The sequence below is a fragment of the Phlebotomus papatasi genome, chromosome 3 (genome assembly GCF_024763615.1).
Source record: "Phlebotomus papatasi isolate M1 chromosome 3, Ppap_2.1, whole genome shotgun sequence".
NCBI classification, from domain to species: Eukaryota; Metazoa; Arthropoda; class Insecta; order Diptera; family Psychodidae; genus Phlebotomus; species Phlebotomus papatasi.
The window spans coordinates 76,597,581-76,612,549 of record NC_077224.1 but is presented as its reverse complement, the minus strand read 5'-3'; the positions used below and the strand labels follow the sequence as shown (position 1 = coordinate 76,612,549).

The following is a 14,969-nucleotide window of genomic DNA, read 5'->3' as shown; positions in this document are numbered from 1 at the left end:
ATACGTAGTCTGATCTCTGTGATATGGCCTACGTCATGTTTTGCATCCATTTTGTTGGACCAAAATCCGTTGTTACACTTTTACACATGAGAGCGTATTTTACTCAAATATACCATTACTTAGGTTGTAAGTGAACAAATCCCGCAAGTGATCATGTAAAATACATTAATAACAGCCTGATCGTGGTGTCACATGTAAGATTAACTGTGTTATCACACTTGTAAATTAAAATTTTAATATGATATTCACATTAATTGTCGCTGGTGAGAGTCCAAATGTGTAATTTGTGTGTTTGAATCATTTTATATTCAAAATTTGATCTATTTGTTGATAAAAAGGTAGACTTGGCCCGCAAAATTTGATATAAATTGATTTATAGCATTAATGCGAAAAATTAATGCGATTTTCTCTTTAATTTTTTAATGTGAAAAATATTTATGCTTTAGGTAAATTTAAACTTATTTTTGCAGGCCAAGTCCACTTCTTTATCAATAAATAGAAAACCCCGAAATATTGAGTGACTCAAAGACACAAATAACATATTTGGACGCTCACAAGCGACAATTAATGTGAATCACATTAAAATTTTAATGTGCACGTGTGATAACGCCGTAATACTAATAAGAGTAAGAAATAACGGAAAGAGATATGTATAGTATGCAAAATTTCAAATGGAAAATCACGTGTGTAAGAAAGAGTGCACTCTAGTGGAGTAATACAATGAGTAAGATATTACTGTTCGTATTAATTGTTTTCTGAATCGTATTACAGGCAATTCGAGCAATTTTCCATGCGTGCCAACTGTTATTCGGTCGGTTTTGGGCGATTGTATGGCTGCAAACTTTGTACATAGTGGGGAAATGCGAGAGAAGAGGCATGATAAAATACTTGCTAGCTTTTTTGGCATTCTTGCAGTTCAGAAAGTATTAATCTTAATATTAATCTTATGTGACATGCTCATGAAGTCATTATATTGAGTTCCTATTTACGTAAATAGGAGAAAGGCCCATAATTATGGACAGGGTGCTTTAAATATCAATGTTCCAAGTTTGTGCGATATTTTTAATACTAATTGATTTTTTATTATTCTCTTTTCAAAAGGTTTGTTTAGAAGTTTGGTAAGCTGTTTATCGTCTTTGTTTTTACTAAAATTAGTCTTAATACGTTTAAAAATGAATTGATATGAAGAGGTGAATTTGACTCAAATTTTGGACACTTTGGTTGTAAAAAATATCTGTCCAAAATAAGAAGTATCACCTCACTGGTGAATCTCTTAGAAAATTTCCTATTTTTCACACGAAAAATCTAATTCACATCCGTGAATCAACACAAAATTCAATGAATATGTAATAATATCACTTAAAAATATCAAGGAAAAATTGTTACTACTTCACCACAGCTAAATAAGACTGAAGTAAACAGGAAGTCCTGTAATATTCCTCGTAAGCAATTGCTCACACTGAATTTTCAACAAAGCAATTTTAACTCAGATCATATTCAAAATTTAACGTATTTAGTGTTAAAATCTTCCAAAAAGAACAAATATTTAAACAAAATTCATTATTCATCAAATATTTGAATAACAATCCATAATTTTAATCAATTTGTTTTTAGTGTCCAATTTTATCCTCAGTGTCCAAATTTAGAAACTGTCCAAAATTATGATCTCTTCCCCTAGTTAATAAAATAAAATTTTAGAACAAAAAGTAGCGTTTGGGGCAAGTGACAAAATTGTACCAATGTATCCTTTCCTTAAAAGGCTCTACAAAAATATTAGTCCTTTTCCTAAAAATCCTAATAAGTCACAATTTGTATCTTTATAATAGATTTCTCCAAGAAAAAAAAAAGATTTAGACAAAACGTAAATTAGATCATTATTAAATTATGTAAAATATTTGGTGAAGAGATACGAATTTTGATTTGATGAAATTTTCCTGATCTAAAAAATATGTCGGAGGTATTAGAAATGAGATTCTTTACAATCTGTTTTTAAAATACGTGAAAGCATTATATTGACCGAACTCCCACTGCAGTTAAAATTTTATATCATTGGAAATTTGGAAAATATTTTACTTTAACCTTTTTCACTTTTAGAATTAAAAAAAAAAAAAAATTTTTATCAGGAGTATTAGTATTTGATCTTCCGAGTTAGATCCACCCATAAATATTTTAAGCCACGCCTCTTTTAGGAGTTATGCTAATAGATTTGTTTATTTTTTAATTTTTTCAATGTTAAATTCTTGTGGAAGTTCAATTTTAAAATTAACTTCTAAATTTAATCGTCTCTATCTAACTAAATTGAATTTAGTAGATAGAGGTATACATTCAAACACTGTCGACATAAGCTTCCACTCCACCCTATGCAGAGTTCAAGGACTTTGCGTATTTCTCTCAACAAAAAAAAATAGAGCAAGTCATTGAGGATTTTAGATGTGAATAAGTCAGCAATTTCAAACAATGCCGAATAGATATTTTAACCCTTTAAGGACGATTGGGTCACCCGTGATTCATAGAGAAAATAATTTTTCCTGACTACCTGAAGTTATTTCTTTCTAATGTTTTTACCAAATCACAAAGTAGAAAGATGTGGGAATCTAGGATATTTTTTGAAAATCTCCAGCTATTTGCTATATAAAAAATATATGAGCTCAAAAATAACGAATTTTCAAATTTTCACGATGGTGCTTGAATTTTAATATTTCTAATTTTTTTTAAGCAAAAACCTCTTGGGAATAGAAACTATAATAACTATACATAATATTTCTCAACAAAGTAAAAATTATATTTTATTGGTATTTTCAGGAAAGCTTCATAATTTTCATGGGTCATATATGACCCAATCGTCCATAAAGGTAAAAAAACCCGAATTTGTCTCTAGTGGATTTTCGAAGATTTGAGGTTAGACTGTTTCATGTTTTTGTTTATGTGTGCGCAAAATAGTTAATTATTCGTGTAATATTGTGTGATATATCAATTATCTGAGATTTCCCAGTGCAATACTGACTGAAAAAATTAATATTTTGATAATTTATAAGATACTTCAGCGTATATGTTTTAAATTCATAACTTTTTACTCTTGTAGATGACTTCAAAAATGGAAAAAAAAAATCATGATCAATGAACCCGAAATCATCCACATATTATGCCCGGAAGATAGCGATGATGCCGACAATCTTGTCCTGAACGAAAGCGACATAATATATTTGGAACAAGACGTGGATGAAGTGGACTTTGAAGTCTTCATCGAAAACGCATCAACTCCGGAAGAACTCCCGGATACACAGAAATTTGCAACTGTACGTTTGAAATTCCCAGAGACAAGCAACATTGCATCTACCCATTATCATCAAACATGTTTCGAAGAAAACTGAGGTGCACATGGTGCTATCAGAAAAAAGGATTATAAGACCGATTGTATTTGTGAGGCATGCGACATTTATTTCTGTGTTACCTTACCAATAATGCGAAATTTGTTTCGATGAATATCATACAAATTAAAAATGAAGTAAACAATAATACATTTTTCCATAAAAATTATTGTTTTTGTGTACCAGTCTTCAAGAGTCTTTGAGGCCAAAAATTGAATGAGATTTTTTAAAATTAATTTTTTATCGTTTTAATTATTACTCGTACTCTAAATTTTTTTTATTATTAAAAATATATTTAAGTTATTTATCCTTCAAAAATAACAGAGTAAACGAGTGAACTAGTCGTCTGAAAAAGTTTGTGCTTTTTTAAATTTATGGACGATTGGGTCATATATGACCCATAGTTTTCCAGGACTCCTAGGGATGGGAAAATTTCTTTTTAACCATAAATCTCTTATTTCGCTGAGCGGAAAGCTTCTCGTCCTTAAAGGGTTAAATCTATATTAGTTTATCTAATTTTTAAATGCGTCTAAGTCGCATGTAGATTTACCAAACATTTTATATACTCAGCTTAGAAAGCTAATAAAGTATCTAAATATTCTCTAATCTATATGGTAATTCAACTCCATGTTCAGGTTACCAGAAATTTAAGCGAACAACAAATAAAAAAAAAAGAGTTCACACAGATTTTTCCCACCATGAAGTCAGATGACACACACAAAAAAACTGTCTCACAATTCGCACTAAAAATAGAACAAAAAACCATTGGGAAACCTCAACATAAAAAATCCACCCAGAAATCACTGCACTCCACGCAAAATAAACCTCACTGAAAACCTTTTTGAGGGAAAGTTGAGGGTAGTAAAAAAAAATAGAAAAAAAATCACTGAAGTACTTGCCTTTGTCTGGGATGAGGACTGTGCCGTGGATGATACATCCTGATGTGTCTGGGTGATTCACCACCATCCATGGGTGGCAGGAAGAAATTGCTTTTAGAACCATGTCTCTGCAATGGTGGTGTCGGCTCACAGTCTTGACTCTGAGATGCCTGTGGTTCCATATCAGTATCTGAACATTCCCTTCCAGGGGACAACTGCATTCGAGAGAATTATTCACTTAATTGCAAAGTATCACCATTTTTACCTCTAAACAAACTTTTTTTTCAATCACAGTGCAACATAAAATGAATTAAATAATAAAAAAAAAACTTATTTACAAGAAATTATACACTAAACAAAATTTAGAGAAATAAAGGTACAAAATGAAAACCTCCTCCAGAAAAGAAACACACATATCAGAAAAATAAACTAAAGACAGAAAGATAACTAAAAAGTATTTATAAAACAAAAAGAAATTGTAGTTATTGATCATTTTTTGTCTGTACAGGAGATTTGTCATCTAATCCCTTTTTTTATATATAAAAATCTACCTTTATATAAGATTAAAATAAGCTATTTTAAACAATAAAATTTTGTGAAAATTACCTTACACTGGTGAGATTTTTATAGTGTGAGATAGTTAACAATAATTATTATAGCTCTATACAGCATTTCTCTCTTTTAACTGAGTTTTATTATTTTGATTTTGTAAGTGTGAACTCATTTATAGCGCCTCAAAGCAAAAAAAAAAAGTTTCAAAAAAAAATGTGTCGAAGACAGGCAAGGAAAGCATAATAAGTTCCTGTGAGTAGTTTTTCCTCTCATTCACACTTTCATCCGCAATTAAAAATAGTGTCAAGCATTTGAGAGTGCAAAAAAAACCTCTCAATGGAAAGCTCTGCGTAAAAACTTTTAAACAGCCAAGAAACACGAAAGAAGCTGTTAATCAACCAGGTATTTACTAAATAAATCAACCACTTGCCATGGAAAACCAATTTAATGTGCGAAAAGTCTCTAAATTTGGATGAGAGCAAATGAAATTTATGTTGGTTTATGGGGGATTTCTTAACAGTTTCGTAACATTTCTCATTCTGTATCTTGCAGGCAGACACTATAGCAATAATATATTTGAATTTCTAAGGAAAGCAATAACTTAAAAAAATATATATATTTTATCCTATTTTCAAAAAAAACTTTCTGAATAAGCTCCGCCTTAAGGGGTTACATGGGTCTCTCAGGTCAATAAAATCATTTCTTTTAAACAAGTTTACTCGTTCCTACAAGTTCCTAAAGTCAAAGCTTTTTATCTTACTATACTTCCTGTTTTTTTTTAAAAATTTATTTTTTTAGCTTTTTTTTAAACCGGAAAAAATAAATATGTCTTGTTATGATACCAAATTCATAATTTGTTGGTTTTAGATTAAGGGGTTATATGGGTCTCTCAAATCAAAAAAATCATTTCTTAATTTTTTATTTTATAGTATAACATTTGAAAAATATTTTCTGAAAATTTCAAGTCAATCGAAGTAAAACTCTCGAAGGTAGAGCAGTTTTAGTTATGCATTCCGCTCGCGCGCTCATATTATTGTAAAACTTTAAATGCGTTTTTCTCAAAACACCGTTTTACAATGCTGTAGTCAAGATTACTCAGAGTCTACTGAACCGATTTTTCTGAAATTTTGCATACTTGTTTTGAGAAGTAATATCTACTGTTTGAACCAGGGGCCCATCAAGCCTTATAAAAAGTGAAGCTATTTTTCACTTTTCCCTTGTAAAAATTTTGCAGCTATTGCACCGCGACTTAAACAAATTTGCTCGTAGTTCTTGTATTATTTCGGCGAACATTATGAAATATTTATTTTTAAATAGCTTTTAATGCATGATTTCGAAATATATCAGACTGATAAGTCAATTCTCTTTAGGAAGAAACTTGCCAACAGTCTTCAGTGCCTCTATGCAAAAACGTATGAAAAAATGAAATGTCGATAAGCCCCTGGTTTGAACAAAGGATTTGCACGTCCTTTAATCAGAACCATTTTTTCAATTAAAAAAAAATATGTTGAAAAATAGATACTTTTTTACAAAAACTTTTGCCAAATATCCAAATTTTGTTCATCCAGGTGTCCAACTAATCCCCTAACAGAGTATATTTAGTTTTTTGATTTCAGATGAACCTATTGTGAGAAATCCTGCCTACCGCAAGGTCTGTTTTTTGAGGAATGGTTCCGAAAATCGGCTACCAACGGTCGAATTTTCAATTTTTTTCTAAATTTCTTTTTATTCTTAATTTTGTTCTAAAGTTACTCTTTCATATCCTAAAAGTTGGAATTTCTAAAATATTTTCGACACAATAAATTATTATCAGAAAAAAGGCCTATTTTTTGACCTGAGACGCCCATGTAACCCCTTAAAATAATTTTAGGTCACACCCCAATAGCTAAATGAATGTGATTTTATTGAATCATAGTTAAACAAGAATGGTGTAAACGCGTTCAACATTTAATCTGAAGAATATATCTTGATTCATAGTGAAAAATAACAAGATGCGTAGAAACCCGTGCTGACATAGCAATTCTTGTGAAATCTTGTTATTTTTAACAAGATATCTTGTTAGAAACGAATCCACTTAGATTATTACAAAACATTATTGTAAAACTCTCGTCAGAAACTTAGTCAATTCTCTGTCTATAAATCAGCATTTCTTGGTGAATTCTAGCAATAATAATAATAAGAAGAAGAACTAGGCCTTCTCGTTAAAAAGATTTTCAGGACATCAATTACTATTTTTTGTCTTATAAAGGAATGGGATTGTTAGTCCCATGCCCTGTGGAATCAACTGCAATGAAGCTTACTGGATGCCATCCAAACGCTTTTAATGCTAGAAAAATTTCTGGTGACCTAAAGGGGATTCAAAGTTGGGACTCTTGCATCACAGAGCGAGGGCTCTACCATATTTAACCCATTGACTACCTCTGAGTAAAACCAAAATTGTTGGATATTGAACTGGCGTAATGGATATTGTATGACGCGTATTAGGACATATCTAGCAATCGCCAGTGAAAATTATGTTTCTCCTTCAGTAGAAAAACAAATTTCCTGTCTTGCCCAGAGCTTTCGGCAACTCACTGGGTAAAAATAAATGGATCACCGTGGATCATTCGAGAAGAAAAAATATCTTTGGTAATCGTTCAGATGAGAGAAATATGTTGTGAGTAATAAATTTACAATAAAACATGTTCCATCGTGATAAATGTTTATTCAAAGTTTGAAATTTGGTCCGTCCTTTTATGTTTACATTCGAACCGAAAGCTCAGGACGAGACAGAAAATTTGTTTTTCTTCTTGAGGTGAAACAAAATTTTCACTGGTGATCACCGGAGGTGTTCTCATACAAAAACAAGATTTTACAAGAATCCCTACGTCGATAGGGGTTGTCAAGCATTTTGCTATTTTTCTATGTGGAGCAACAAGATTTTACTAGATTTTTACGAGAGATTTTTTTCTGAGCACTTTTCTTAAAATTTCCACGTCTGGATTTATTGTAATTATCCAATAAACTCATCAAAAGTAGTTTTAAGTTCATAGTTAATATAAATAAGTTCAAAGTTTAAATAGTTTCGATTTTACCCTCCAATATTTTACAATTTATAATTTTAACTTTTTGTTACAGGTCTAGAAGTCAAATGGAAAGAAATTATTGACACCCGACCATGGTGATGAGTGGGACTAGTAAAATAAGCAACAAAAAATGATCAGAGACGATCATTGTAAAGCGTTTTGGAAAGGGTTAGGGCCTTGACAGACATGAGGATTAGCCGAGAGACGGTTTAGCGTAATTATATTAGAAATACTGGTTAAACTACATTTCCATCATTTACCACTAAGACGCTTCTCGGCTTAAGTCGTAAGTGTGTCTAGGGCATTAGTTTCTCAAACTCATGGTTTTTAAGAGATAAATTAAATAAGATACGCCCACTTCTAAGCCACGCCCTACACAGAAGTTTGTATACAGTGTCCTGTTTAAAATAAGCTATTTTTAATTCGATAGATTTTGCTCAAAATTATTAAAAGTAGTGAGCAAATTAAAAAAGAACAGCACTACCAGTTTCCTTCACACTTTGTTAATGAAGCTCCTCCCAATTATGTTGATTATTTTTGCCAATAGGTGTTCCATTTTTTCCAAGTTTTTTCTCCAGATTATTTTTGTTTTAGATTAAAACCCCATTTAAAAAAAAATGATTTTTTAATCTAAACTGGCGAAATTTTCATAAATTCTAAACAAAAGAATGTTTTGAAAATCTTAACCGGTCGAGCGAGGGCACTTTACCTTAGGTAAATCCATAAAATTCTCTATTTTCAATATATTTTGCAAAGTAAGGATTTTATAACAGGATTCTTTGTTGCTACAAACAACAACAATAGCAACATTGACGATTATGTTGTAGAAAAAAACAAACAGATGGATTAAATTTTACAATAAACTAGAGTAGGGGAAAATGGGGTAATTTGGAACAATTTGGAATTTAGAACTTTGAGATTTCCTCACAGTTTTAGATGTGCAAAGCAAAAAAAAAAAACACGAAGGAAAGAGTTGTAACTTTTCTTCTACTTCGTGGTATTCTTTTTCTCTTTGCTCATCTGAAACAGTGAGGAAATTTCAAATGTTCCAAAATGGAAATGGTTCCAAATTACCCCATTTAACCCTACAATGGGGTAATTCTAAACACAATCCATTTTTGAATTGTGAAATTTCCTCACTGTTTCAAAAGTGTAAAAGAAAAACACCATAAACAAGTGTTTTTCTTTTTCTCCTTGGTCATCTGAAACAATGAGGAAATCTCAAAATTCAAAATTATATTCTGTCCAAAATTACCCCATTGCATTGTACCTTAGTTCAAGTAAAAAAATCATTTGTTTTAAAGTGAAATATCTCTAAATAAATTATCTTATTTTGCAAGTTTGCCCTATTAAAAGAGTAAATAATCTTTTAACTCTTTCGCGTCTTTAGGGTAATGTCATGACTCGGGGAAAAAAGTTTTTTTTGGGTATTTACATTAATTGAAATCTATCTGTTCGTGCACGACATCATAATAGAATGATGTAAGATTCTTGGCTCATTTTCTCAAGACTCCAGTTAGATTTCAATTAATGTAAATAGCCAAAAAGAAACTTTTTTTCCCCGGGTCATATATGACCCTAAAGACGCGAAAGAGTTAAAGGGGTTTTACCAAAATCATTTAAACTTTTTTTTACGTTGAACACTATTTGCAAGATACAGAATTCGAAAAATATGGAATTCTAAATGCAAGTTTCTGGATTTCCCTATAATCGCAAAAAGTAATCAATTTTGAAGAATCAGCCCTTTAAGAATACAATTAACTGCAGTCTAATATTCTGCAGGAAAAACTGGATAGAACTGCAAGGGAAGCCAACATGGGAAAAACAGGGAAGCTAATCAAAGCCTAAGCTATCAAATATTAATCTGCATTAGTCACAATATAATGAAACACTATCACGCAACATAGGGCATCAAAAGCGACCAAAGGAAATCACAAAAAAAAAAAATAGAGAAAAAAATGAATGAAGCACAATTGAAGTGAGAGAGAAAGAGGGAAGAAAACAGAACCAAACACAAATAAAAGAGTGAAAGAGAGAAAATTCGCGCAAAAGCGAGAAAAGTCTAGCTAATTACGCACCTTGCTGTACTGTGTAGTTCCACCAGAACGCATCCCATGCCCATTTCCATGGTCCGTATAGGTTTTTACCTGTGTATGTCGATTGTCCCTCTCATAGAGATGCTGCTGCTGTTGCTGAAGCGATCCTGCGCCTCCTTGACCACCACCACCACCTCCTCCGCCTCCCCTCGCCTGACCATCGCTCGTTATTGTGCTGATCATCTGATTCTCCTTATTCGATCGTCTTGCCGCATATTTGTGTGGCTTCAGCAAACTATTTTTTTTTTTTTGAATTTCATAGAATCCAACATCATCCCGCCCCAGAAAGTGTCCATGAAAAATGTTGGGGAGAAGAAAAAGAAAAAAAAAACAGAAACACGTGAGTTTCCCATCACTTGTTGTTCATCGTACACAAGAAAAAATGTCATGTTAATTGAATTATTGGGACGCGACAAGTGACAAAAACATTAATCCATGCACGAGTTTGTCCTCCACAAACTTTAATCTACCATTTTTTTCTCTTCTTTGTATCCATACAGATGCTGACAATAGAATATCAACAAATATATTTTTCAAGTTATCAGGTCACAAGACAAAGGTGAAGATATTGATTGACTTGTAATTTTTATTCAATTCATCACACTCAATATAGTCAAGAATTTCTACTGTTTACATCTAAAACACAAGTGGATGAGGCTCCTTTTGTTTATCTCCATCTAATGATTCATCCCCCAACACTACTGGTTCGTAGAAATGAATCAAGAGAAGTATAAACAAATTGATGTTTACATCATCATTGAGAAAAAAAGAGGCTACGATTAACTTTTTTCCGTCATAACTTTAACACTTTTCGGGTGTAAAAATATATCAACATTTTTTAATGTTAATTTTAAACCTTTTGAGTCTTTTGAGGGTAAAATCAACATGAAAAAGGGTAACTTTAACCCATAATACACCTAAAAAGGGTAATATTTACAATAATTTCGGATCAATACTGCAGGGTAAAATTAATATTTCCGGAATGTTATTTTGACTTTTTTGGATTTCTCTCAGTGTAGCCATGAGCTTCACTTTTCCCTTATAATTTTTTTTTAGGCTAGGGGGAGGTACACTGAGTGAGAGAAATCCGAAAAAGTTAAAATAACATTCCGGAAATTTTAATTTTACCCTGCATTATTGATCCAAAACCAGTGTAAATATTACCCTTTTTAGGTGTATTATGGGTTAAAGTTACCCTTTTTATGTTAATTTTACACTTAAAAAGTATAAAATTAACACATTAACATTTGTAAAAAGTGTGTACTTATACACTTAAAAAGTGTAAAATTAACGCTAAAAAATGTTGATATCACAGTAAAAAAAATTAACACTATTATAGTGTGTAATCTTTCACACCACTATTATAGTGTAAAATTTTGAAAAAATGTTTAATTTAAAATTATTTAATTTAAAGTTATTGAATTTGGAGTTGTTGAATTTAAAAATTGTTGAATTTTTGTGTGTAAACTCAAAAATTGGTGAATTTTTTTTTAAATTTCGTTTATTTCAGATTTTTTTTGCCTTTTTGGACATTTGTAATATTTTTTCCTGTACTTGGGATCCTCCCTAATGCGAGATAATTACATCTGATGCTCAGATCTTCACGATATACTTATTATGCATATAAATATTTGATGTTCAATATGACTTTTGCCCAATGAAAAGCATCTCTACTGAAGTATAAGTCTTAAATGGAAATTCAACAATTTTTACACAACTTTTGTTTAAAAATTCAACAACTTTGGTTGAAATACACAAGGCTTCACACTATAATACTGTGAAATATTCACACCTAACAGACTGGGCCTTTCTACATGGTCATTGCTTTTTTACGCCTTCATTGCTTTTTTACACGTGGAAAAAATAATCAAAAAATTGCGGCACCAAACAAATTTTTGCACTAATTTGATATTTTTTACGCCTCATGAGACAATATTCTTTAAAAAGAAAGTGATGTATTAGTAAAATTGTCCGTTTATAAGTACCTTGAGAAAAGAGCAAACAGCAATTGACCGGTCAATTGCTTTTTGTTCTTAATTCGAGGTTTTTAGATTTGGCAAATTTTACTAATAAATCATTTTCTTTTTAAAGAATATTGTCTCAGAGAATGGAAAAAACATCAAATTGGTGCAAAAATTGGTTTGGTGCCGCAATTTTTTTGAATGTATTTTCCACGTGTAAAAAAGCAATGAAGGCGTAAAAAAGCAGTGATCATGTAGAAAAGCCTAGTCTGTTCGCTGTGATTATGATCAAACTATAATATTGTTAATTTTTGATTATGTGACAAAAATACCATAAAGTGGTGTATTTTTTCACACTATAATAATGTGAAAAAACTATACAATAATAGTGATCATTTTTTAGAATTTTTCAACAGTTTTAAATTACAAAATATTGTTGAAAATCTTTTATGACTATAATAGTGAGAAATTTTATATAGATCGCAATTAAATAATTAATTTATCCGATTTCACACTATTATAGTGTTAAAATTTTACACATTCTCAAATTAAACAACGTTCTTGAAAATTTTTCAACTATAATAGTGGTAATTTTCAATCACGTGACAATAAATTACCAAATTATTGTGCATTTTTTAAACATTTTTATATTAAACAACTAAAATGGTCGATTTTGCACTATTATAGTAGTAAAATTTTACACATTTTTTTACTGTGTATTTTTACATCTAAAAAGTGTTAAAGTTACGAGGAAAAAAAGTTAATCGCACCTCCTTTTTTTGTCAGTGTAGAGCTACATTGAAAACCCTATTTTTTCACGTATTTCTAAAGGAAACCTGACCTAGCCATAATTTAATTCACATCAACATTTTTTTTAAGTTTCTAAATCCCAGTTTCTTTTAGAAATATGCGAAAAAATAGTGTTTTCAATGCCGCTTCAGCTCAATGTAGCCTCAACTCCACCTACTTCAAAAACGCTGTGCAATGTTTTGCTTTTTCAGATCTGTTTTAAAGCTTCTAAACCGATTTTTCGTCCATAACAGAAACCTTGAATAAGTCTTTTAACTGACTTTTCAAAGTCAAAAATGAAGAAGACTCTAGAGAAAGTATTTCCGGATAGATTTTTTCAAGATTGCGTTACATTAAAAGGCCTTGGAACAGCGTATAAGGTTTATCGAGTTAAAGTAACATTTTTAATCTTAGCGAAATGGCTTAATTGCTGTATTTCTTGAAAAAGTAACCCGAAGAAGACATTTAATATTTTTTATCCTTAAAATCCCCTTTAAATTTATTAATTATGACTATTTTTCCGTTAAAAATGCAAAAAAATTATATAGGGTAAATGTCCTAATTCGAAACCATTTCCACACGCTTTAACTTTGACAGAGGATTTAACGCATTAAGTTCATTTTTTTTTTTTCTGAAGGGAATTACATAAATTCGCTCATTGACTCTTCAAGAATGTTACTGTTTAGTGAAAATTCTTTTTATATAATTTGAAAACATTTTAAATACAAAAAAAAAATACGCCAGCGTAAAATGCTGCTATTGGAAACATATTAATCGAAATGGAGACACGGAAAAATTTTCTAATTGGAGACAAACAGTATAAGTGAAACCGCGACGAAAGGCTTCCAAAACCTTGCTGAGTTGCTCTTGAGTGCAGGATTTGTTCTTATTCCTGGTCTTTTCTTCTTTCTCATCTAAAACAATAAGAAAATCTTTCCAAAAAAATCATATTTCCGCGGTTTCCTATTGAAGCATTTGCAGACACTTCAGAAAAACCCTTTTTGTTTACGAAATAGGTCATTATTTCGTTTGAAAACTTCACGTACCGTTAACAATAAAGATTAGCCCTTAATTTAACTAAAATTAGCCAGAAATATGACATAAATGTTAAACAAAACGAATAAACAACAGTTACCTCATTGTGTTTTTTATTGGAAAACATGGTCGATCGATGAAAAATTTTATGGTGAAAAGGTACACTTTTAATTTTTCTGAGAAATTAACAAATTGAAATTTGTAAATATGAATGGATTTTCGCTTTATTTGGAGCAAAATTAACTAAACAATGAAACTGTGGTATAGAAAATATATAAATATAAAAATTTAGTACTGTATTTATCATGAAAAGAATGACGTTTCCATTTGGAGTAGCGAAAAATTTCCATTTGGAGCAGGTTTTGAATTAGCTTAATTTACCCTAATTTTAAAATTCAGCATTTACTTTACAATTTTTATAATTCTTTTAAAGTGAAATTTGAAATTTTTGGTTTTTTTTTTGTTACCGGAGTTGTGCTTATAGCTACATTACTTTTTCAACTTATTAGAATTGGGCTTTTTATTTTTATTTAATTTTTAAAAAAAATGGAAATTGGAATTGAATACTTGAAATTTTGAAAAAAAAGAAATACAGATAAATGTTCACGAAGGGCCCTTTCAGTCAATTTGTTCCAGAGATAAAAATCAATATTAAAAAACCCAAAAATCAATTGTTGTTATCACGCTTTTTTACATTTAGCGGCAAATAACCATAATCTATTCAAATATTAAAATATAGAAAAACAGTGAGTTGTTTTTCAATAAGTCTAACACTTGTAATTAATTTTAAAAAGTTCTAAATTAAGTTTTCATTTTATTTGTCTTTAAAAAATAATAAAGCAGAAAAATCTCTGTTAATTATTTTTTTTTATCCCGTACTGTATCCTAATTCACAAAGAATGTAAACTAAATAATCATTAACCGGCAGAATGAAATAAAAGGCACGTTTCAAATGAAAATCGCATTGAAAAGAAAAACAAATACGAGGATATTAAAAAATTCATTATCCATTTCGCTGTTTTCCTCCTTCAACATCAGCAATTCCATGGAAATTCAACCATACTCAAATGTTGAGTGAAGAACATCCACAAATCAATTTTCATATTTGCTTTCAAATTTTTACAGTTCGCAGCATTCAAAACAGAAGGAAGAAGAGCATCATATTGTCGTGTAGACAGTGTCACACAAAAAAAACGTATTTTCTGTCGTGCTATTTCCTCCCTCA

The 14,969-nt window shown here is 30.7% G+C and overlaps 1 protein-coding gene across 4 annotated transcripts in view; it reads right to left on the bottom strand.

The window, feature by feature from the left end:
• The window catches only part of LOC129805805 (palmitoyltransferase ZDHHC8), a 79,247-nt gene that overhangs the window by 33,402 nt on the left and 30,876 nt on the right, over positions 1–14,969 (bottom strand). For 2 of the 4 annotated variants that reach the window (XR_008752129.1, XM_055853976.1), the window contains exons 6-7: positions 9,942–10,194; positions 4,268–4,461 (exon numbers count right to left, since the gene is read on the bottom strand). Coding sequence is in view for 2 of the 4 variants with exons in the window: in XM_055853976.1 (XP_055709951.1) it covers positions 4,268–4,461; positions 9,942–10,194 (447 nt within the window). In the remaining 2 variants the exon portion in view is untranslated. The remainder of the gene's footprint in view (positions 1–4,267; positions 4,462–9,941; positions 10,195–14,969) is intronic. The other 2 variants (XR_008752130.1, XM_055853977.1) reach the window with 1 other exon arrangement.